The following is a 24,692-nucleotide window of genomic DNA, read 5'->3' as shown; positions in this document are numbered from 1 at the left end:
ATCCTGGTGTGTGTATGTATGTGGATATGTGTATGTAAGCATGTGGGTGGGTGTGTGTGTATTTGAGTATGTGGGTGTGTGAGTATGCGTATGTATGTGTGTATGTATGTGGGTGTGTGTGTGTATGTATGTGTGTGATATGTGTTTGTGAGTATGGGTGTAAGGGTATGGAGCATGTGGCGCTGGTTGTGTGAGTGCATGGGCTCTTCCTACCCACTGTAACTCATCTGAAAGACTGCAGGTTCCCTTCGATTCAAAGGTACGAGTTTTCACATATAATCAGTGAGTAATATGCATAGGATCATACCAGAAAGTGTTATAAGATCTATTGCAACCCTCCAGTCTTAGTTCAGACCAGTTATTTTTAAGATGTTTTTGTATTTTTCTGTTTGTTTTGAGTTCATTGTACATTCACATGCAGTTGTAAGAAATAGTACAGAGAAATTCCTTTTAGCCTTCATTCATTTTCTCCTAATGGTAACATCTTGTGTAGTCTTAGTACAATAAGACAACCCAGAACATGATATTTCAACAATGCCACCTACCTTCAGATGCACACAGTGGTGTGTGCATGCGCATGACCATGTGTGTATACATTTAGTTCTATGCGATTTTTGTCACATGTATAAGTTTGTGTGACCATCACCACAATTAACATTAGAAAAGTTCCCTCACAAGCATCCCTCGTGCTACCCTTTTATACCTTTTATACTTCCCTTCCACCTACCTACCTGATCCCTGGAAAGCACTAATCTGCTCTGTAATAATATATCTGTATGATTTTTGTCATTTCAAGAATGTCATATAAATGGAATAATACCAGATGTGACTTTTGAGACTGGATTTTTTTCATTCAGCATAATTCGCTTAAGATCCATTCAAATTGTGTGTATCAAGAGTTTGTCCCCTTTTTGCTAAGTGGTATTCTATGATATGTACCTATTTGTTTAACCATTCACCCACTGAGGGACATTTGGGTTGTTTCCAGGTTTTAGCTATTATGAATAAAACTACTATAGACGTTCAACTACAGGTTTTTGTGTGAACATAAGTCTTCGCTTCTCTGGAATAAAGGCACAGGAATGCAATTGCTAAGTTATATGGTCATTGCCTATGTAGGGTTTTGTTTGTTTGTTTCTTTGTTTTTTGAGATGGAGTCTCGCTCTTGTCACCAGGCTGGAGTGCAGTGGCGCGATCTCGGCTCACTGCAATCTCTGCCTCCTGGGTGTAAGCAATTCTCTTGCCTCAGCCTCCTGAGTAGCTGGGATTACAGGCACCCGCCACCATACCGGGCTAATTTTTGTACTTTTAGTAGGGAAGGGGTTTCACCATGTTGGCCAGGCTGGTCTCAAACTCCTATCCTCAAGTGATCTGCACACCTCAGCCTCCCAGAGTGCTGGGATTATAGGCGTAAGACACTGTGCCCGGCCACCTATGTGGTATTTTTAAGAAACTACCAAACTGTTTTTCCATAATGACTGTACCATTTTCCACTCTCACCAGCCATGAATGATTCAGTTTTACCACATCCTCACTAGCATTTGGGTGTTGTCATGATTTTTTATTTTACCCATTCTGGTAAATGTGAGTAATACATCACTGTGGTTTTAACTTGCAATTCCCTGATAGCTAATAACGTTGAATATCTTTTTATGTGCTTATTTGCTAGTTGTATAACCTCTTTGGTAATGTGTCTCTTTATGATATTTGCCTATTTTCTTATTTTTTTATTGTTGAGTTTTGAGAGCTCTTTACATATTTTAAATATAAGTCCTTTGTCAAATATATAGTTTACAAGTATTTTCTCCCACACTGTAGCTCATCTTTTTATCCTCTTCATAAGGTTTCTTTCGAAGCAAAAGTGTTTAATTTTGATGTGATCCAATTTATCAGTTTTTCCTTTTATTAATTGTGTTATTAGTGTCAAGTCTATAAATTCTTTGCCTATCCCTAGGTTCCTAAGATTTCCTATGTGTTTTTTTCCTAGAAGTTTCACAGTTTCACATTTTATATTTAAGTCTAAGATCTTACCAAGATTTTTGTACTAGCTGTGAGGTTTCGATTGAAATTCTTCTCTCTCTCTCTCTCTTTTTATTTGTTTTTGGCCTGTGGATGTCTAGTTGCTCCAGCACTATATCTTTATTTTTCCCAAGTGCAAATAATGCTTTATAATCTGGATTTGAATTTTTCACTACGAATTTCTTAATCTAAGACTTTTGCCTTTCTTTTAATACTATACCTTCTGGCCTTCAACTCATATATTCAAGAAGTGCAGAATAAGTGTAATATTAATTTAAGTAAAAGTTTAACAGATCTGCTACATTACAGAGTGCAAATATAGTGATGTATTCCAAAAGCGAATGGAATTATTCCCAGGTCATACTATTCACACAATAAACACACACAGTAGAACTAATAACATGTCCTACGTGATGCCTGGACTTTACCTGTTGGTACAGGATTCACTGTGGAACGTTTCACAGATTAAGTATGGCTTGGGTAAGAGCTTCCCCATCCCCATGGGCAACATCCTCATGGGCAACATGAAACGTTGTCAAAAGTTTCAGGGACCTGGATGATATCACTGCAACAAACAAAAGACTATGGTAGAAAACAGGAGAAAGACTAGAGAAAGAGTATTCTTTTTTTATGGAAATGAGCTTTAGAAATAACCATAATAATCCAGGGAGGACTGTAAAGAATTACGATTTGCTGAACATACACATGTTCAATTTTATTCTAAAGTTTCGAATAAAATTTCTAACAATTGTTCGAAAGTTTGTGTCCACCAACTAATTGTATTGATTACATTCAGACCATTGTTTTTCTATTTTCAAATGAATGCAAAGCCCCATTTTTGTTTACCTTACATATCTTTATTAAAATGCATGTTTCATTATTGTTTTAGTTTGAACACCTTTTATTTTGGGTTGACTCTGCTTGCTGTCTGCAGTTTCTTCCCAAAAAACAAAGAAATTGAGAACTTGAGTTGCTATTGAATCAAGATATTTGCCCCAAATTTGTATCACCAGTGGGAAAGTTACAGGTCTGATAAATGGTGACTGACTTGCAGGGTAAGAGGGAGGAACAAATCATCTAAGTATCTGATTGGAATCCTCCAGAGGCTGGGTGTGGTGGCTCATGCCTGTAATCCCAGCCCTTTGGGAGGCCAAGGCAGGCGGATCACTTGAGGTCAGGAGTTTGAGATCAGCCTGGCCAACATGGTGAAACCCCATCTCTATCAAAAAATAGAAAAAGTAGCCGGGTGTGGTGGTGCAGGCCTATAGTCCCAGCTACTCAGGAAGCTGAGGCACAAGAATCACTTAAACCCTAGAGGATTGTGCTACTGCACTCCAGCCTGGGTGACAGAGTGAGACCCTGCCTCATTAAAAAAAAAAAAAAAAAAATCCTCCAAGGCAGTTTTAACTGTAATGTAAATCAGTAGATTAGTCATCAAGGAACAGATCCCTAGGCGAAAACAGATGCCAGGACCAGTAAATATCAGAACACAAATATGGGTGTCCCCTTACAGTGGTTCCATTTATGATTTTTTGACTTGAGAAAATTATATACATTCAGTAGAAATCATAGTTCAAGTGCCCATATAATCTTTTCACTTTTAGTACAGTATTCAGTAAATTACATGAGATATTCAACACTTTATTGTAAAATAGGCTTTGTATGAGATGATTTTTTTCCAATTGTAGGCTAATATAAGTGTTCTGAGCACATTTAGTGTAGGCTATGCTAAGTTACAATATTCGGTAGGTTAGGCGTATTCGTTGCGTTTTTGACTTATGGTATTTTCAATTGATGACAGGTTTATCAGGACGTAACTCAGTTGTAACTCAAGGAGTATCTGTGTCATTTATTTCTTGTTGCCTGGGGTGAGCATTTGTCAGGTTTGCTTCCTAGCATCTTGCACACATTCAAACAAATGCTAGGATGAAAGATATTGGAAGCAGGTGCAGTAGTACGGTGAAGTTCATCGAGAAAAGTCTTTCAAAGGAGCTCGGGAATCTTAATGATTTCCAAAACTGTTGCCTTTGAGCTTCCCTGTCTTGCCTCTGGCAGCCTAAGTAATAGAGAATGACTTTTTAACTGGTACCAAGTTCCACTCCAGTTCAAATGACAGCTGTCAGGAGAATGTGGCTGAGAACTGAGGAGATCCTTAGTTATCTAATTATTTTTAGAAGATAGAAGATGGCCGGGCGCGGTGGCTCAAGCCTGTAATCCCAGCACTTTGGGAGGCCGAGATGGGCGGATCACGAGGTCAGGAGATCGAGACCATCCTGGCTAACACGGTGAAACCCCGTCTCTACTAAGAAATACAAAAAATAGCCGGGCGGGTGGCAGCGCCTGTAGTCCCAGCCACTCGGGAGGCTGAGGCCGGAGAATGGCGTAAACCCGGGAGGCGGAGCTTGCAGTGAGCTGAGATCCGGCCACTGCACTCCAGCCTGGGCGACAGGGCGAGACTCCGTCTCAAAAAAAAAAAAAAAAAAAAGAAGATAGAAGATACATAGATATTTAATTATCTAGCTATCTTTAGAAGTCTTTGATTTAATGAGTGCTGTCATTCATAAGGTGTTTTAGAACCATGCTAGGCATTATTGGGGCTCTAAACAGAGTGTGGTAAGTTTTCAGGTTATTTAATCATCAGCAGGGCTTCAATATCCTCCCATCCACCATAGCAAAGTAGAGAGTTATAGAGAAAATATAGTCTTTGAGGTGCATATAAAATAATGGAGGACCTATGGAAAATGCAAATATGCCAAAAATGCTACAGATACAACCAGTGGTGTAACCAATTGCAACCAAACAGAATTATTCTTATTAATGAGGTTGTATATTTACTCTTTAAGTGTGAGTCTTGGTAAGTGAGAAATCTTTTTTGTTTTTGAGACAGAGTCTCACTCTGTTGCCCAGGCCAGAATGCAGTGATGTGATCTTGGCTCACTGCAACCTCCACCTCTTGGGTTCAAGCAGTTATCCTGCCTCAGCCTCCCAAGTAGCTGGGATTACAGGTGCATGCCACCATACCCAGCTAATTTGGGTATTTTTAGTAAAGATGGGGTTTCAGTAAGTGATGACTCTTAAGCTTTATGTGCTATTTGTGGTTTTACCACTTGCAAACCATTAGTGATCAATTCTAATTACTAAAGTAAACTTTCTTCTTATCAGTAGACAGGGTTAATCATCACTCTCCTAACTATTAATACTTCACACAGTTGTTCACAAAATCAAGTAAGATAAAGTATGGAAGTAATTGATAAGCCATAACGTGCTAAGCATGAAATGTGGATTTATTATTATGTAGAACCTCATTGGGACTCACATATATAAAAAACTGATTAATCTGTTATAAACACACCTAATAGCAATAATTTAAGCATACCCTTAAAAAGACCCTGTATGGTGGCCAGGAGCAGTGGCTCACGCCTGTATTCCCACCACTTTGGGAGGCCAAGGCAGGCAGATCACATGGTCAAGAGATCAAGACCATCCTGGCCAACATGGTGAAACCCTGAGTCTACTAAATATACAAAAATTAGCTGGGCATGGTGGCATGCACCTGTAGTCTCAGCTACTCAGGAGACTGAGGCAGGAGAATCCCTTCAACCTGAGAGGTGGAGGTTGCAGTGATCTGAGATCACGCCACTGCACTCCAGCCTGGTAACAGAATGAGACTCCGCCTCAATAAAAAAAAATTTAAAAAATAAAAAAGACCCTGTATGGAAGATACACGTGAATGTGTGTTACAAGCTAGGGAATCGAGAGGAGTCACCCCAGAGATTTGTTCCTTATCTATGATAAACACGGAGCCTCTCCCCACTCCTGTGGAACACAGGCCGTACAGGGGATTGAGGCCCTGAGCTTTGGAGTAAATGAAGGTTGCCAGGTGGAGGTTATTAGCAGGAGGTTATTAAGTGAAAATGCTATATAGGCCGGGCACGGTGGCTCACGCCTGTAATCCCAGCACTTTGGGAGGCCGAGACGGGCGGATCACAAGGTCAGGAGATCCAGACCATCCTGGCTAACATGGTGAAACCCCGTCTCTACTAAAAACACACACACACACACACACACACACACAAAATTAGCCAGTTGTGGTGGTGGGCGCCTGTAGTCCCAGCTACACGGGAGGCTGAGGCAGGAGAATGGCGTGAACCCGGCGGGGCGGAGCTTGCAGTGAGCCGACATCGCGCCACTGCACTCCAGCCTGGGCGACAGAGCGAGACTCCGTCTCAAAAAAAAAAAAAAAAAAAAAAAAAAAATACTATATAGACTACATGATGTCGGCAGGTGGTTATAGTTTTTCTGGCCAGCCCTGCGCGACTGGACTGTGTATGTTAAGGGTAGAGGGTGTCCAGGTTCTTGGCGTCTTAAACAAAACATTGGACAAAACACACAAAGCAAGGAAGGAATGAAGAGTATTATTGAAAATGAAAGTACACTCCACAATGTGGGAGCAGGACTGAGCTTAGAGACTCAAAGGCCCCGTTACAGAATGTTGGGGAGTTTAAATACCCCATAGAGGATTCCATTTGTTACTTGGTGTACACCCTTTGTAAATGGAGAGGATGACGTAAAGTTACAAAGTCATTTATGGGATATGCCCAGGGAGAGGATATTTCCTGTGATATGGGAGAGGATATTTCCTGTGATAGCCGAAGTGTGAATGGGCCTTATGTTTTCCCTGCCTCTAGACCTTATGTTCCTGATTCATCTCCCCGCTGAGAGATGTGATCCCCATAAATCTTTATGGGAGGCAGAGGGATCGATGGTGGGATGGCAGATACATTGTCCAGCCCACCACTGGACTCTCTCCCCGTCACGTAAGCCCCTAATAAGACATGGCATCTCATTTGCTGGCCTTGGGTCTCTTCCTCCACCTCTTGAACCTGGTGTCTTCCCTATTGAGGTTAATAGAGGTTTGGCACAACATCCATGGTTTCCACCTAATGTCTTTCCTTCACATTTGGTGTAATTCTTGGCTGTTGCCCATGGCTTTGGCTTCTGTTTAGGCCCCTCTTCTTGATTTCTCTCTTTCTCTCTTGTACATTTTAAATTTATTTTTTAATTGACAAAAATTGTATTTATTTTTGGTGTACAACATGTTTTGAAATATGTGTACATTGTGGAATGGCTAAATCAGGCTAATTAACGCATATATTACCATGTATACTTACTTTTTTGTGATGAGACTACTTAAAAATCTACTCTCTTAGCAATTTTCAAGTGTACAGTACAGTACATTGTTATTAACGACAGTCACTAAGTTGTACAATAGATCTCTTGAACTTATTCCTCCTATCTAAATGGAAATTTTGAATCCTTTGACAAACCTCTCCCAGCTCTTCCCCCAGCCCCTGATCTCTGCTTCTGAGTTTAATTTTTTTAGATCCCACATAAGTGAGATCATGTGGTATTTATCTTCCTGTGCCTGGTTTGTTTCACTTATATCTTCAAAGTTCATCCATGTTGTCACAAATGGCAATATTTCCTGCTCTTTTAAGGCGGAATAGTATTCCATTATATACATATAATGGAATCTATATGATATGTATATCTTACAGTTTCTTTATCCATTCGTCAGTCCATGTGCACTTAGGTTGATTCTGTATCTTGCTATTGTGAGTAATACTGCAGTGAACATAGCAGATATCTCTTTGACATACTGATTGCATATCCTTAGGATATATACCCCATGGGACTGTGGGATCATATGGTGGTTCTATTTTTAATTTTTTGGGAAACCTCCAAGCTGTTTTCCATAATGGCTACTAATTTACATTTCCACCAACAGTGTACAATAGTTGCCTTTCCTCCACAACCTCTCCAAATCTTATCTTTCATCTTTTTGATAATAGCCATTTTAACAGGTATGAGACTATATCATATTGTAGTTTTAATCTGCATTTCCTTGATGATAAGTGATGTTGAATTTATATATATATTTATATTATATATATTTATATATATATTTATATATATATATATAATCTGTTAACCATTTGTATGTCTTCTTTTGAGAAATACCTATTTGGGTCCTTTGCCCATTTTTCAATTGCATTATTTGTTTTCTTGCCATCCAGCATAATTTATTGAAAAGGCTATCTTTCCTTCAGTGAATTGCTTTTTTGCCTTTGTCAAAAATCAGTTGGGCATGTCTAGGTGGGCCACTTTTGGGGTTCCCCTGTCTGTCTCATTGATCGATGTGACTATCCCTGAACCGATATCACACTGTCTTGGCTATTACAGCTATATAGTAAGCCTTAATAGAAGTAAAGTGATTCATTCCACTTTTTTTTTTTTTTTTCAGAATTCCTTTAGCTAATTTGAAGCCTGGAACTTTTTAAATAAACTTGATATGAATTTTAGAATGAGCTTGTGTGTGTGTCTACAACATACTTGCTGAGATTTTGATTGGAATTGCAATAAAGCTATACATTCATAGTTTGGGAGAATAGATGATGTCTTTATTATGTTGAATCTTCAAATCCATTAACACAGTATGTTTCTTATTGACTTAGGCCGTTGACTTCTTTAAGCAGCATTTTATAATTTTCAGGATATAGATCCTGTATATGTTTTCTTAATTTATACCTAAGTATTTCACTTTTTGTAACAATTGTACGTGGTAATACTATTGGTAATTGTAAATGGTAATGTTAAGTTAATGAGTGTTCTCTAAGAGACTTCTCCCAAAACACAACAAAGAAATGTAGGGTTAAAAACAGACCAGAAAAATATCTGATCATAGTTGATGCTTTATGTGATAATATGCCTTCCTGTCTGAAGGAAATGGAACTGAGGCACCCTCCCAGTGAGGTTGGTGACCAACTACAACTCCAAGTTTTATCTAGGAACCTTTCTTATGTTCTTTGACTCAATATCTGAGCTAAGTGACCTTAATCTAGTTCTTCACTTCTCTGAAGTTTAATTTCCCTTGTTATAAAAATGACAATGCCTTCTTTACAGATAATACTGAGTAGATGCAATTAAAAGAGACAGCATATGTAAAAGTATCTGGCACATAGTAAATTATCAAGAAATGTTTCCTTCCTTTCTCTCCTCCCTTTCCTTCCTCCCTCCTTTTTTTCTTTCCTTTTCTCTTTTCCCTTCCCTTTATTCCTGATTCATGCCACCTGGCCAATTTTTTTATGCTCGGTGGGCACATTTGCTCCCATCTGGGGAGGACTGTTAATCTAGCAGCAGCTTGGCTGATTGAATTGGAGGCTGACTCCCTCATTCCCAGCTTGTCCCCCAGAATTCCTCTACCATATATCATGCTGCTGGATGATGTAACAATGAAGATTATTAAAATAATGAAGTCGATTTCTTCCATCTAAATTCTTTATGCTGAGCAGCTCAGTGACTTTTAACACATAATAAGCCACTTTTTGGTGTTTTCACAAAAGGAAACTGGTCTATAATAGTTACTTATGATGAAGAGACCTGAAAATGCCTCTGACACATAACTGAAGCCCCTCAGGCCATTTATGATTTGGGTGTGGGCCTCAGCAAAATACAGAATGGTAGAGAAGCAAGCTCATAATTTGATGCAGAGACTGTCCTGAAGTTCTTGGACCGAGCCCAGAGCAAGGCTCAGATGAGAGTGAGCCAGTGGAGGTTAATCATCCTCCTAGTGGAATCCAGCCTGTACCAGGGATGGCTCTATGTGGAGGCCCTGAAGAAATGAGGCAAGTGAAAGTAATTTCTCCTTTAGAAATTCAAATTAAACCAGAGCCCCTAAAGAGCTGATTATCTCTTTCTTCTCCCCATTCAACAAGTGTTCATTCAGATAATTTGGAGTAATCCCTTCCCTCCTGGCCCCAATAGTAGCTACCAGCAAGGCAGATGCCACAGGCCTGGCATGGGCCTCAGAAGCTCTTAGAGCTGCAGGCTGGGGGCATCTGCTCCAGCATCCTACTTGTTGTCTGATGACCAATTCTCCTAAGTGGTCAGCAGCCAGGAGAGATTATGTCATCCACTGTCCTTCACCCATGAGTGTCAAACCAAGATAAAATTCAAGGGTCAGAAAACATCCAGTGCAATCCTAACCTTGCAGGATGTCTCATGAGAAGAAAAAACTTTTGTTGAAAATCTGTTTATTTTGCATTAGAAATAAAAATGCCTCTTTGATATTGCATTGGCTTAGGGTGCAGAGAGACACAGAAACAGACCTTCAAATAGTTTTTGGTTATTGCTAATATATTTTAAAATTTTCTTCAAGGGTTGCTTATCCCAGTGATAATTTCTGTCTTGGAGTTTTCCCCTTCAGGTTCTTCTAGTGGAGGTCATTAGAGTGGGAGTGTTTAAGGCAGAAGATTAGTAAAGAGCAGTCAGTTGGCCTCTGACACATGACTGCCAAATGTCTGATGCACCCACCGTGAATTCATCCAACTTGGACGCCTCTGGAGACGAATGCCTAATGCAATGGTCCCTGAACACAGTGAGCTCACTCATGCTAATCTCTTCCTCTTGTTTCTCCAGCAAGGACTGAAAATAGTTCATCATGCGGAGAAGACACTGTCTAGCTTCTGCAAGTGGCAGAAGAGTATCAATCCCAAGAGTGACCTCAATCCTGTTCATCACGATGTGGCTGTCCTTCTCACCAGGTACACCAGAGACTATATGGAACCCAGAGGCAGTAAAGCAGGGAGGGCTGGCAGGTGAAAGACGTACTAGGTATTCAAACCCATGACATTCTCATTATTCTTTGCTGCTGTCGTAAAGACAGTGTCTTTGATCTAGTCAACTCCTGACTTCCTATCAGTAGAAGAAACAGCTTAACAAACTTGCTAATACGACAAAGCTCTCCCTGTGAATAAACTGCATCTGCTGGCAAAATGCAGACCTCTTTCCTATCCCACTGATGATTTCCTTTTTAAAACTGGTTTCTTCATGTAGCTCTATAAACAATCAGGAAGCTTGTTTGCAGAGCCTCATTAAAGACTCTTGTTACTTTTAGCCAGTGGGATTTCCAATCCTTTGCTATTTTATTTTTCTACAATGTAGAAACATGAAATATCTTTACAGAAAACAGTCCACTTTTTAACTGTTTGATGTTGAAGATAGGATATGGGGAGCAGGTCCCCACTGAGTAGGCAGACTGGTTTGATTACACCTTTCTCCCTTCTACTCCCATGAAAATATCATTTTGTTCTAATCACAAATAGAGCCTATAGTGCTAATAAGAACCATCAAACCTTCCAGGACTCATAGCTGTAAAAATCCAGTGAACTTTCTTGATCAACTCTTGCTCTTTGAAGGCTATGTTTGCTCATTGATTCAATAAATATTTATTGAGCACCTATATATACTAGGCACTTATTTTAATCTAGATGAAAGAAGGGCTTATATTAGAATGGGGTAAAGTAAAATCTTCTTGGGCTCCCTATGCCTATTTGTCCAGAAATCCAGGGATGTATAGTAAAGGAGGCCTCTTGGCCCTGCCCTTCCACCACAGAGAACCTCAAGCACTGAAAGGCCCTTGATGTGCACTGTCCCTGTGGAGGATAGGCTGCCCGTGAACATTTTGGCCCTGTGATCTGTCCCTGTGATAAGATCATCTCAATGCATAGAATCCCTACAAGGAAGGATAATCAGCCCCCACCCTATCCAAATGTCTACCTTGCCCTGATCCAAAACTCCAGTCATCAGAATCACTCTTTTGAGTGAAAGTATTAAAATGCTGGTTAAATGCAAATGTATCCCACGGGAAGTTTTTGACATAAGCCTGTGACAGTAGGTTCATTAGGTTCTAAGAGACCTTGGGTTGATCAGCAGCTCCTCTGGGAAATAGTGTGGGTATGGAATGTAAGCACAGTGGCTCTGGGGAGCTAGCAGACAGCCTGGGGACACTGAGGACCTAGTCAAGAGGCCAGGTGAAGGCTTCAGTGAGACAAACTTCTGTAGGGAAGAACCCTAAAGTCAGGGAATGGCATTGGCCACTAAGTTGTGTCTCAGAAAGTTATTCCTTCCCCTGAGAGCAGATTGAGATGCTCCTGTCATTCTCACCTGAAGAAATGGGTGAGTTAATGGTAGCTTACATGTGTGAAATGTTTGTTATGGGCCAGGCACTGTGCTATGTCTATTAGAACAGCCATTGTTCCATTTACTTCCCAAAAGAACACCGGTAGTTGGCTACTATTAATCACTCATATTTTACATATAGGGAAACTGAGCCTTGGTTATATCTCTTGCCCAAAATCTCATTGCTGTTAACGGGTACAGTTGGGACTCAAGTCCAGGTAGTTTGATCCCAACAGCCATACCCTTAGCTATTACCCAATATGAATACAAAGGATCTGCTCTCCTTTTTTCTTATAGTCACTTTCCTTCCTTAGGACAGGGGTCTTTTAGCATAAAAGTGTGTTGAACCTCAACAGCTCCTAGACAGTGGAGAGCATTTCAAATTCTATAGCAGTATTTCCCACCCTCAGCACTATTGACATTTGGGGCTGATGATTCTTTGTTGTTGGGTCTGTCTAGTATGTTGTAAGATATTTAGCAGCATATCTGGCCTCTACCCATGAGATGTCAGTAGCACTCTCCTCCAAGCTCTGACAGCTGAAACTGTCTCCAGACATTGCCAAATGTCCCCTAGAAGGGGATGAACAGCAAAATCACCCACTCTCATTGAAAACCACTTGCTGAAAAAATAGGTAGGATCATGAAGGAAGGGAGGTATGAGACTGAGCTGTGCCTCTGAGAGACTATCCTGAGATCCACATTAACAGAGTTCTCTACAGAACAGCATTCAGGAGAAGGAGGATTTGGCATGGAACACACCCAATGTGGGTTCCACATGTGCAAGTAGTGCCTGCTGCAAGCCAAGGCGTATTTTCTGTTACATAATGGCCCAGTGCATGGTGGAAGTAGAGCTTAAGCTGCTTGCCTGTAAGAACCATGCTCCTATAATTCTTTTGTTAGCTGCTTTTTTCTTTAGTGCTGGACACTTCAGAGGCACTCCATAATCAGTATTTAATGTGCCTGACCTCCTGCCATATCAAAATGAGAAAGTCAGGGGATCAGCAATGAGCACCACTCATCTGTTTCCAGCAGCTTCACGCAGACCTGGGCTTTTTGAATGAAATAACAACAAGTACATTCTGCAGCAGAGGTAGAAAAGTGTTTGATTGGTTCTCTTATAGACCTGGAAGTTATGTAAATGATTGGGCTGTATAATCTCGCTTTCCAGTACTGAACCCCTAGTAACTGCTGCTGCTAGTGAGAGTGCGGATTTCAGTTTGTGGTGCATGTGCTGAGACTGGGCCTGCTCTCTCCTGTCCTATAAGATTCACATGGGTTCTCAAAGTCTGGATCTTTTCCATGGCCCAGTGGATGAAAAAAGCAGGAAACCATTTGTTGCTGGAAATAGTGCCCACGCAAACCCCGTTAGCTGCTGGTGTTCAGTTAACTAGAGCTCAGAACGTTGTGGTCATTTCTGCTAGTCACTCTTGGCAAAGAGCTCCTTTTGTGCTAAAGAAAACCCAATGACTAATTAATGACTCTTTCAAAACTCTTGTCTGTGATTGAAATAATCTCTACCAGTTTATGGGAGCGTGTTTTTTCTATTTAAAAGCCATAATTAGTATTTTCTGAGATTTTAGGTGTACATGCACACACAGGCATGCATTCTCTCATATATGCAATATTGTTAGTGGAATGGGGCTGGATAGACAATGATTAGATCTCTGGATAGGTTGATGGACCAACTGTCTTTTTCAGGAATGAGAAAAAGAACTTCTTAGATGAGTTTCGAGCACAGACCTCAGAAAGACTAAAAAGGATTTTCATATTTGAAAAACTCCAGTCACTGCTGATTGTTTCTTCCATAGTTAAAAGTTCAAATTAACTTCAGTTTTCAATAAAATCTTTTGTTGGCCAAATCATGTAATTTGACGTCCTGAGATCCAGAACAAAATAAGCTCAGAATAACACATTTGCTACATTTTCCCACATTCTGTGTTGGTGAAATTCAATAATCAAAAGGTAAAATCAGAATCATCTTAGTGAATTCAAAATTGCTGCCTACATTCAGGTAGACTGTTTTAAAAATGCCAAGCATACTTTATAGACCATATTGAATGAGTTTATACCCAGATTTTTTTCCAGGAGGTTTTTCCAGATGTTCCTTTGGTCGCCTGAGCTTCTCTATTCTCTGTTTTCAGAAAGGACATCTGTGCTGGTTTCAATCGCCCCTGCGAGACCCTGGGCCTGTCTCACCTTTCAGGAATGTGTCAGCCTCACCGCAGTTGTAACATCAATGAAGATTCGGGACTGCCCCTGGCTTTCACAATTGCCCATGAGCTAGGACACAGGTAAAGGGCCAATGATAAGGAGGACTGCTCACCATATTCATGTGTCAATATCAGCAGAGAGAATGGAACGCACCTCAAATTGGGGGTCAGGAGACTCAGATTACTGTGGCTTGCAACTCACCCTCCTCAACCTCTGCTTTCATCTGTAAAGTGGGGATAGTAGCACACCTCATAGGCTCCAATGTCCCACTGCCCACACCATGTACACCCACACATATCACAGAACCAAATAGGCCACTCCAATTCTCTGGATTTGAATGGAGGAAGGACAGAGATAAGCTTGAACTCAGTTGTTTAATTGAGGAATAACCCTTGGTTAGTTCTTATGAAATGATAATGTTAGTATCACCAAAAAGCCACAAAACCTAACATTTTTGCACCCTTACTTTGTGCCATTGTGCTTTTTATTGCATCACTGAATCTGCTCAACAACCTTTTGAAATAGATAGTACTGTTAGTCCCATTTTCCTTATGTTTATTAAAGGAGGACATGGAATAAATAAAAAATTGAAAACTGCTGTAAACTTGGAAAGACTATAACGTGAACACCAGTTAACTGGATGTCCAAGTTGTTCACAAAAATATGTGAATTTGATTAGGTGAATTCCTTGAAGGCAGGTTGCAGAATGCTTGAGTGAAGATATAATGAGATTCTGAATTCCACCAGATATCAGAGGTTTCCATGGAGGAAAGAGCTTATTTGTAACTTTATTTGCCATTATATTTGCTAACTACAAATAAGAGAGCATCATACTAATATGAAACTGGGTGGGGAGGTGCATGAACCACTGAACTATATCCCCCGCCTGTCATGTATCCACCAGCTTGGATCTCCTCCCTTTGAAGAAGGAAAAATGCTGGGGAATATTCTTATTGCACAACTAGAAAAGAGGCAGGATTGGAAAAAACACTGGATACTGAATTATTCCAGGCCTGGCCTCTCTAATTTTGGCTTGCTTACCATTTTTCTAATATAACACTTCTAAAACAATTTTACCTGTATTATAAAGCCAGAGCATTGCCTTGAGAATTGGAGAAAGGAATTGTTGTTCTGACTTTTCTGTTGACCAATATTATGACCTTAGATAATTCCCTTCACCACTCTATACCTATTTCCTCATCTATAAAATGAGTAGGTTGAACTAGGCAATATTTAAGGCGATTTATTGGATTCTCACCAAAAAAGCCTTGGTGATAAATATGATATATTCCAGTATCCTTAGTTGTCAAAAATCCAGAGATAGAGAAGCTAATGCCTTGCTTTCATTAAATAATAATTAGGGATGCAGGGGAGCTGGCCATCTTGATAAGGCTAGGCCATAGTTGTTGGCATGTCGATAATAAAACCTGGCAAAATGTTAAGTTATTGTTATGCACAAACAGACAGGAGTCCCCAGTTCTGATATGTGGAAGGACATGACTCCTGTGGCCTTCAGTCAAGACATCGTTGTGAACAGCACCTGCTGACCAAACAATGCTAGGTGATTGTAACTGGCTCAAACTGAGAAGTTATCATTCAAGTCATCCCAACAATGGTATACTCAAACCAAAGAAAAGTGGAAAAGACTTTGCTTGATAAAAGACATACTTGAATCCTCACTTTTTGTGTTCCAAGGATGGGTTCTTTCTATCCTCAACTTCAACCTGATCTTGTAACAAGGAATATGTTAAGCATGTCCTTCAAAAGCAATGTTGCCCAATTTTTGAGGCAATCATTGACTTAACTTCCTGAGCATGGACACATCACCTTTGTAAGGAAGGCCACCTAAGTAAACAAAGCTAACGGCAAGTGTGATCCTCCTTTCAGATTTCAAATTTTCTCTAATAAAGTTAAGAACCTCATGGTAACGTTACTTGGGCACAATTTCCCTGAACACTTAAAAACAAATAGTGGTAGATGTTTAGTAGTTATTGGGAGTGGTGGATTATTTAACAGACTAGAACTGAGTCACTACCTGAATCACTTTGATATTGTAGTAAGGTTAAACTGAAAACTCGTTCAGAACTATCTGATGCATTGTGGAAATAAAACTACTATAAGGTTTCTTTATCCTATACTTTTGTTGTTATTGTTGTTCTATTTCAAATTATGAATGAAAAAAGTGAGGATCTGGCTCCTAAAAGAACTCTTTAACTAAATACCAAGTTTCTAAGTAAAAGAAGTAAAGAATACTGAAGGCAGAACTAGAGAACAGTCTTTGAGTTCATTCAGAAAGCCATTATTCTCTGCAAACTAACACAGGAACAGAAAACCAAATACCTCATGTTCCTACTCTTAAGTGGGAGTTGAACAGTGAGAACACATGAACACAGGGAGGGGAACATCACACACTGGGGCCTGTCAGGGTTCAGGGGAAAGGGGAGGGATAGCATTCAAGGCATACCTAATGCATGCGGGGCTTAAAACCGAGATGATGGGTTGATGGGTGCAGCATGCCACCATGACACATGTATACCTATGTAACAAACCTGCACATTCTGCACATGTATCCCAGAACTTAAAGTAAAATAAAATAAAATAAAATAAAAATAAATAAATAAAACTGGGAAAAAAAAAGTCAACCCTGAGACAAGGATTTGAGAGCAATTAATTTATTTGGAAGGTAAAGGAAATTGCAGTAGGGAAGTAGGGTGTAAAACAGAACAGGGAAGGTAGACAATAAGCAGTTCATTATCACAGCTTCCACTCTGAGCAGTTGAACCTTAGTCCCACAGACAAACTCCGAGAACGATATACAACACACGTTTCAGAGTTACCCTACCCAAGGTGAGAAGAACTGGGCTGTTTTATATACCAACACCCTTAAGTCGTCGGTTAAAGGCTGTTCCCAGAGGTTGTTATTAATAATTCCCTGATACTTTCAGCAGAGCAGTCTAATTTGGCTCTGGAGAAATCCCAGGTAAAGAGATGCTTATACTAGCAGCTGGAAGTCAGCTAGTGGTGAGTCTATGAACAGGTACCAGTAATATCTGTTACCAATAGCTTACTCAGGGGCATTAAATGCCACCCCTTAAAAAGTTTTAAGTCAAAGAAAAAAAAAGTTTTAAGTCATGGAAGATAGAATATACATACTTTTCCATATGCCTTCTACTTAGTATGATGAAAAACACTGAACACTATATCAAAAACAGACGTAGGAAGACTGAAAGATGGAGAGAAGGAAGACAGACTGAGAACCACAGAACCTGAAGAGTGACATGGTGGTGAATTCCCTGGCTTTTCTTTTCTCTCATATATGCCGAACTGAGAATGGCAACAACCTGGAAATACACATACACACACACACACACACACACACACACACACACACAAAATCACCCACATAAGTCTGTTCTCTCTATCCAAAGGAGTAGGAAAGGGACAGTCTAACAAGACAGAAAATTTTAGACAGTAACTCTTCTACTCCAGGTGAACAGCAAAGGAAAGAAAAAACTGTAAAACAGTGGCTCTATGCTAGCAAAGTCTGAGTGGGAAGCCTAGACTTGCTATAACAAAGCACCAAACACCACTACTTGGGTAGTGTCAAAAAGACCAGTTAGGGACTAAGACTTTGATCCCTATAGGCCAGTAATGAGGGCTCCCCTAACCCCACCCCTGTGGTGTCAGGACAAATTACATGGGGAGCCAGAAATTTCATCCACCCCTAGACAGTAACAAGGAGCCATCCCTTTCACAACTCAGGTATCTACAGAGGCTTGGCAGTAATGAAGCAGTGGCCCCACTCCCTTTCCCTCCAGAGTAGTGTCAGAAAAGCAAGCTAAAACCAAAGATTTAAATAAGATCCATAACATAATATAAAAACCTCCAGGTTTCAATATAAATCACTCATTATACCAAGAACCAGGAATATCTCAAACTGAATGAAAAAAAAAAAAAAGAATGTCAAGAGATGACAGAGATTTTAGAATTAGCTGACAAATATTTCAAAGCGGCCATGGTGAAAAAGCTTCAATGAGCAATTACCAACAACCTTTAAACAAATGAAAAAAATAATGTGTCAGCTAAGAAATAAAAGACATAAAGAAAAGTCAAACATGTAGAACTGAAAAATGCAATAATTTAAATAAAAAGCTCAGTGAACACTAGGGCTCAACAGTAGAATGGATGAGACAGAGGAAAGAATTAATGACCTAGAAAAGAGAACAGTAGAAATTATGTAATCCGCATAAACAAAGAGAAGGAGACTAAAAGAAATTGAACACAGCTTCAGAGACCCATAAGAATATAACAAAAGATCTTATGTTCATGTCATTGGAGCCTCAGAAAGACAGGAAAAAGACAATGGCATTGAAAAAGTGCTCAAAGAACAAATGGCTGAAAATTCTGCACATTGGATGAGACATACACCTACATATTTAAGAAGCTGAAACTCAACAAGGTTAAACCTAAATAAAATCCATGCCCAGGCCTATCATAATTAAACTTCTAAAATCTAAAGAGAAAGGAAAATCTTGAAAGCAGCAAGAGAGAAATGATACCTCATCTATAGGAGGCAAACTATTGGAGTGACAGTGGATTTCTCATCAGAAACAATGGCGACCCAAAGAAGTGGTGCAATATTTTTCAATGCTAAAAGAAAAGACCTGTCAACAACCCAGAATCATAAACCAAATAAAGTGGTTGAGAAGGGAACACTTTCTAATTCATTTTATGAAGCTAGTATTACCCTTGCACTAATTTCAGACAAAGACAATGCAAAAGAGAAAACTAAAGAACAATGTCCTTCATGAATATAGATGTAAAAAAGTTAACAAAATGTTAGCAAGTAGAATTCAGCAATATAAGAAAAAAAGAATTAGACACAATCACCGACTGGGATTTATTTCAGGGATGCAAGACTGGCTCAATATTTGAAAATCAGCATAATCTACCACTGTAACAGGCTAAGCAAGAGAAACCACATGATTATATTAATATTAATAGATAAGACATTTGACAAAATTTGATATCCATTCATCATAAAAACACTCAGAAATTGAAATTTCATCAACTTGATAAAGAACATCTACAAAAAAATTAAACCTAATATTATACTTAATGCTGAAACACTGAATATGTTTCCCCTAAGATCAAAAACAAGACAAGGATGTCCATTCACACGAATTCTTGTTCAACATAGTACTAACAGTTTCAGCCAGTGCAATAAGACAAGGAAAGGAAATAAAAAGCATACATATGGGAAAGGAAGAAACAAAACTATCCCTAACATCATTGTATATGTGGGGGACCCCATATACAATGAGAGAACTGATCTTTGACAAAGTCGACAGAAACATACAATGGGGAAATGACACCATATTTAATAAATGGTGCTGGCAAAATTGGATAGCCACACACAGAAGAACGAAACTGGACCCCTATCTCTCACCACATAAAAAACTAACTCAAGATTGATCGAAGACTTAAATGTAAGTCCTGAAACTACAAAAATCCTAGAAGAAAACCTAGGAGAAACTCTTTTGGAGTTTTGGTCCAGGCAAAGAATTTGTGACTAAGACCTCAAAAGCAAATGCAACAAAACAAAAAATAGCCAAATGGGACTTAATTAAACAAAAAAGCTTCTGCACATCAAAAGAAATAATCAATGGAGTAAACAGACAACCTACAGAGTGGAGAAAATAGATGTAAACTATACATCTGACAAAGGACTAATATCCAGAATCTATTGGGAATTCAAACAACTGAACAAGAAAAAAAAAAACCATTAAAAAGTAGGAGTAGGATAAGAACAGACATTTTTCAAAAGAAGACACAAAAGTGGCCAATAAACATATAAAAAATCCTCAGCATCACTAATTATCAGAGAAATGCAAATTAAAATCACAGTGAGGTACTATCTCACACCAATCAGAATGAGTATTATTAAGAAATCAGAAAATGACAGCTATCAGCGAGGATGTGGAGAAAAGAGAATGCTTATACACCATTGTGGTTGGAAATATAAATTAGCACAAACTCTATGGGAAACAGTATGGAGGTTTCTCAAGAGCTAAAACTAGAGCTATCATTCGACCCAGCAATCCCTCTACTGGTTATGTACCCAAAGGAAGAGAAATTATTGTTTAAAAAAGATACCTGCATTCATATGTTTATTGCAGCACCATTCACAATAGCAAAGTCAAGGAATCAACCAACAGATGACTGGATAATGAAAATGTGGTATGTTTACACCATGGAATACTATACAGCCGTAAAAAAGAATGAAATCATTTCTTGTACAGCAACATAAATGGAGTTGGAGACCATTATCCTAAGCAAAATAACTTAGAAAATCAAACACTTCATATTCTCACTTACAAGTGCGAGCTAAACAATGAGTATGTTGGGGACTCCAAAAGCTGGGGAGAGTGGGAGGAGAATGAGTTGAAAACCTATTGGGTACAACGTTCACCATTTGGATGATAGGTACACTAGAAGCCCAAACCTCAGTATTATGCAATATGTCTATGTAAAAAACTTGCACATGTACCCCCTGAATCTATAAAAATAATAGAAAAAAAATGTTAAGGTGCCTCTCAGGTATTTCTTTCTTTAGTTGTATAATTTTAATTAGCTGTGGATCAAACTGAGAAACATTGGAGAGATCAATGAAATGGCCTGAGATAGACCATAAGGAGAAAAATATAATAAATCAATATCCCAAGAAGACACCCATCATAGTTTAATAACAAAGATATCCCTTTGTTTTTTGCACACTTGTTTGTTTCATCACTGATTGTGTATAATGCAAAAGAGAGAGTAACTTGTGCTATCACCCAAGTGAATAATTTTACTTTTATTTTGAGAGAAAACTTAAAAATCCATTTGTGAGGGCCCTAGATTATATGACTTGGTGTGTTGACATATCCTCAGTTAAGAAGATCATTATTCATGTAGGTCTTTGGAACCTTGCTTGCAGTTTAGGATTTTAACTACTGAACAGTCAAACTTGTAGAGTACTTCATGATCTGGGTGGGACTGGGTTTGTAACAGGCTAGGGAAAGCCTACTCAGAAGGAAGCTTTCATCGAATCACATTCTTTGTGGGTGAGTGGTAAGAGCTTTGTACATTAATGCCCTGACTCCTTTGTGAGTTTTATATTCATGTGATTAGAGTTTGTTAAGTACATTGATAATACTGTAATGCATGAAAATACAAGAAAATCTCCAAATCCCCCAAAGACTCTTCTCAGCAAGAGTTTCTAATACTGATCAGAAGGTTTCATTAAAGTTGGATATGGGCTTCCCAGTCAGAGGAGTTGAATTTCACTACAAAGAGTAAAAAGTCATACAGATTTAGAAATTTGAGCCATGTCTCCAGGTTTAAATGTCTAATGTCTCAAAGTCCACCCCAGTGGAGAGAGTTCTGGGAATCTCAGAAAGTGTCTTTGGGTGATCTTGAGAACATGGCTTATAAACAAAGGCTTCTGAATTGTCTTCCCTAGGCACCCTTGTGCCATGATGAATGGTTATGCTCTTCAAGGCCCTTAAAAGCTGCTTCACTGGGTCAGCCCTGGCAGTGGAACATCAGGGAACAGACCAAGTGACACATGGACAACAGCACTGTGTTAGGAGCACAAAGATCTGTGTCTGAAACCTAGTTTTACCACTAACAAGCTATATGACTGTTGACAAATCTCAAAGTCTAAACTTTTTCATATGGAAAAGGAAAATAAGCTAGATCATGATAAAAAGAAAACAAGAATTTTTTTTTAAATTCTATCATTTATGAAGCCCTTATTATCTGCCAGGTACCCTGTTAAGTGGTTTTCAAACTATTCTATTCCGATCTCATTGTAGCACTAGGGTGACTACCCCATCTTCTAGGAGAGGAAAAATGAGGCAAGTTTTAATAATTTACAGGTCATTTAAGTGGCAATGCTAGAGTTTAAATACAGATCATCTGTCTTAAAAGTGCTGCTCTTAACCACTGAATTAGGAGGTCTCCCTAACGTGTCCCCTTTTGGAGGACTCCTGTAGCAATAGTAGAAAGACATCGATCCCTCAAAGCTTGTAGGCTTTGACAAAGTCTCCCAGAGGCTTCTCCTTTCATGCTCTCTTAAATTATGACAAAAAGGGAGAAGGAAGGTTTTGCTTTTTTGTGCTATGCGCTGTGGTTACTGCAGCAGGAGAAAGCAAATAGCTGGGGGCAGGATTTGCCTTCTTGACTCCTGATTCATAAAAAGAAAGCCAGACAGAGCTCTTAGCCATCTGCCAAGACGAAGTTTCTGAATTAGCTGCATGGCTCCCATGGATGCATATCTGAGGTAAAGAATGCCTACAATGTTCCCTGTACTTTTCATTTGAAAATTAGCTATGCCCCTCCAACTTCAAAGCCTCACTTTGGAAACAGTTGCCTCCTGTACAAATGTGGCTCTCTGTGGGTTATTATGCTCTTAGGGAAACTATGGTTTTTCTTCCTGTCTAATGCCTGCCTGCTGGCTCTTCTTGTGCTTGGTTCCTCCCTGCCAGCTTTGGCATCCAGCATGATGGGAAAGAAAATGACTGTGAACCCGTGGGCAGACACCCGTACATCATGTCCCGCCAGCTCCAGTACGATCCCACCCCACTGACATGGTCCAAGTGCAGCGAGGAGTACATCACCCGCTTCTTGGAGTAAGTGACAGTGTCTTGTGATGCCCTCACCTGGGTCTCTTTAAATCAGAAGCTGTGTTGAGTTTTACACAGAGAAGCTGACGCCTGGAAAAGGCTGGGTTCCATTCCACAGGCCACCGTGTCAGGGTAGCATCAGAAGGGGCGAATTTCACTTCCGCATTCTGATCCTGAGGTCTAGATGGGCTCTGCCCTCTGGCCACAGGCAGGTGAGCATCCTTTCCCATCCCAGATTGCTGTTGCCCCAGAATAACTTTTTATGAGCCAATTATGAATTAAGTCCTTGGGAACTGACAGGAACACCCAACAGAGATCAGAGTGGTCACTCAAACCTCATTGAGAGTAGGATAATGATTTTCTAATTTTACCATGGCTTGTATTTTCTAGATAAACTAAGCTTATGTTGTGGGATATGATTTGCATTTTCTTTAGTAACTCCCTCCTTGGGCCTAGAGGGTTCTCTGCCTTGTAAAAAATAAAGTTAAGACAAAGAGTAAACCAGAGGGAAGTTTCTGGTTGAATAAAAGGCTGAAAGTGAAGGGAATCCTAACAACTCCTCTCATTTCTGTCAACTTGTTTTCAGCCGAGGCTGGGGGTTCTGTCTTGATGACATACCTAAAAAGAAGGGCTTGAAGTCCAAGGTCATTGCCCCCGGAGTGATCTATGATGTTCACCACCAGTGCCAGCTACAGTATGGACCCAATGCTACCTTCTGTCAGGAAGTAGAAGTAAGTGTTGGCTATCTTAGTGCCTCTTGGGTATATGCAGGGCTTCAGATCTCCAGCATGCTGAAGGAGGGGCCAGGGCAATATTTGGAAATTTGAGCATCCAGATACAGAAATAGAAGCTTTATATTTAAGTCAAGGTGTGTCTTTAAGGCAAAACAATTAAGCTGGAGTCATATTCCTTGACATTGCCGCCTTGGTATTCTACAAAGCCTACATTCCGTTGCAAATGGGTGGTGGTTGAGGCTGTTCCACAGTGATTTTCAGGATTCACAGTGATTCACACCTGCAGACTCCATAGCAACTAACTTAATCCCTAAAATTGCTCCCTTTCTTGAATTTCACATCTGGTTAAAGTGTACCAGCAGCTCCCAAGGTAGAAATAGGATTTATTCACCAATTCATTGTTCTCATTTATTTTCAATGTCCAAATAATAATCAGGATTTGACACCATACCCTCGAAGAATCTATAGCTCTGTTCTGTCTTCTTCACTACCACTGTCACTGCCTCAGTTCAGTCTCCCATCATCTTTCCTTGCTATCGTAATTATCTCCTACCTAGTCTCCCTCCTATTCAAATTGTTGCTCAAGTTATTTTTTAAAAACACAATCTAACCATGGTCTACTCTGCTGTTAGGGTCCCCGCTGACCACAGGATAAAGTCCCAGCTCCTTTTGAGGCAGTCCTTTGTGATTTGGAAACTGTCTGTTCTCTGAACTCATCCCTTATAATGCAAAAGTATCTGTGTTAACACATACATATTGACAAGGCAAGTCTCGCTGAATCCCTGCCAGATTCTATGTTATGTACTGAATAAGAAGAAAATATAAGCACTCAAAAATTAATAAGACAAAGTCTCTGTCCTCAAGGAGCTCATGGTGGAGGAGGCAGGCATAAAAACTTTACTACAGTGAGATAAATTCAAACCAAAACACAGAAAAAACTTAAAGGGGAAAGTAAATAACTGTGCTTAGACAGAACAAGCAAAGTTAACAGAGAAGGTAAAGTTGATACAAAAATCCTCACCCCTCACTTCTAACTGGC

At 39.6% G+C, this 24,692-nt stretch overlaps 1 protein-coding gene across 1 annotated transcript in view; it reads left to right on the top strand.

Annotated features, from left to right (window-relative positions):
* Window positions 1–24,692, top strand: part of ADAMTS12 (ADAM metallopeptidase with thrombospondin type 1 motif 12) — a 389,831-nt gene that overhangs the window by 239,919 nt on the left and 125,220 nt on the right. The window contains exons 6-9 of the mRNA XM_003899561.4: window positions 10,498–10,622; window positions 14,181–14,330; window positions 22,782–22,925; window positions 23,506–23,650. Of these exons, the coding sequence (XP_003899610.4) occupies window positions 10,498–10,622; window positions 14,181–14,330; window positions 22,782–22,925; window positions 23,506–23,650 (564 nt within the window). The remainder of the gene's footprint in view (window positions 1–10,497; window positions 10,623–14,180; window positions 14,331–22,781; window positions 22,926–23,505; window positions 23,651–24,692) is intronic.

Source organism: Papio anubis, chromosome 5 (assembly GCF_008728515.1).
Source record: "Papio anubis isolate 15944 chromosome 5, Panubis1.0, whole genome shotgun sequence".
NCBI classification, from domain to species: Eukaryota; Metazoa; Chordata; class Mammalia; order Primates; family Cercopithecidae; genus Papio; species Papio anubis.
The sequence above is the reverse complement of the archived record's forward strand: the minus strand, read 5'-3'. Positions and strand labels throughout refer to the sequence as shown.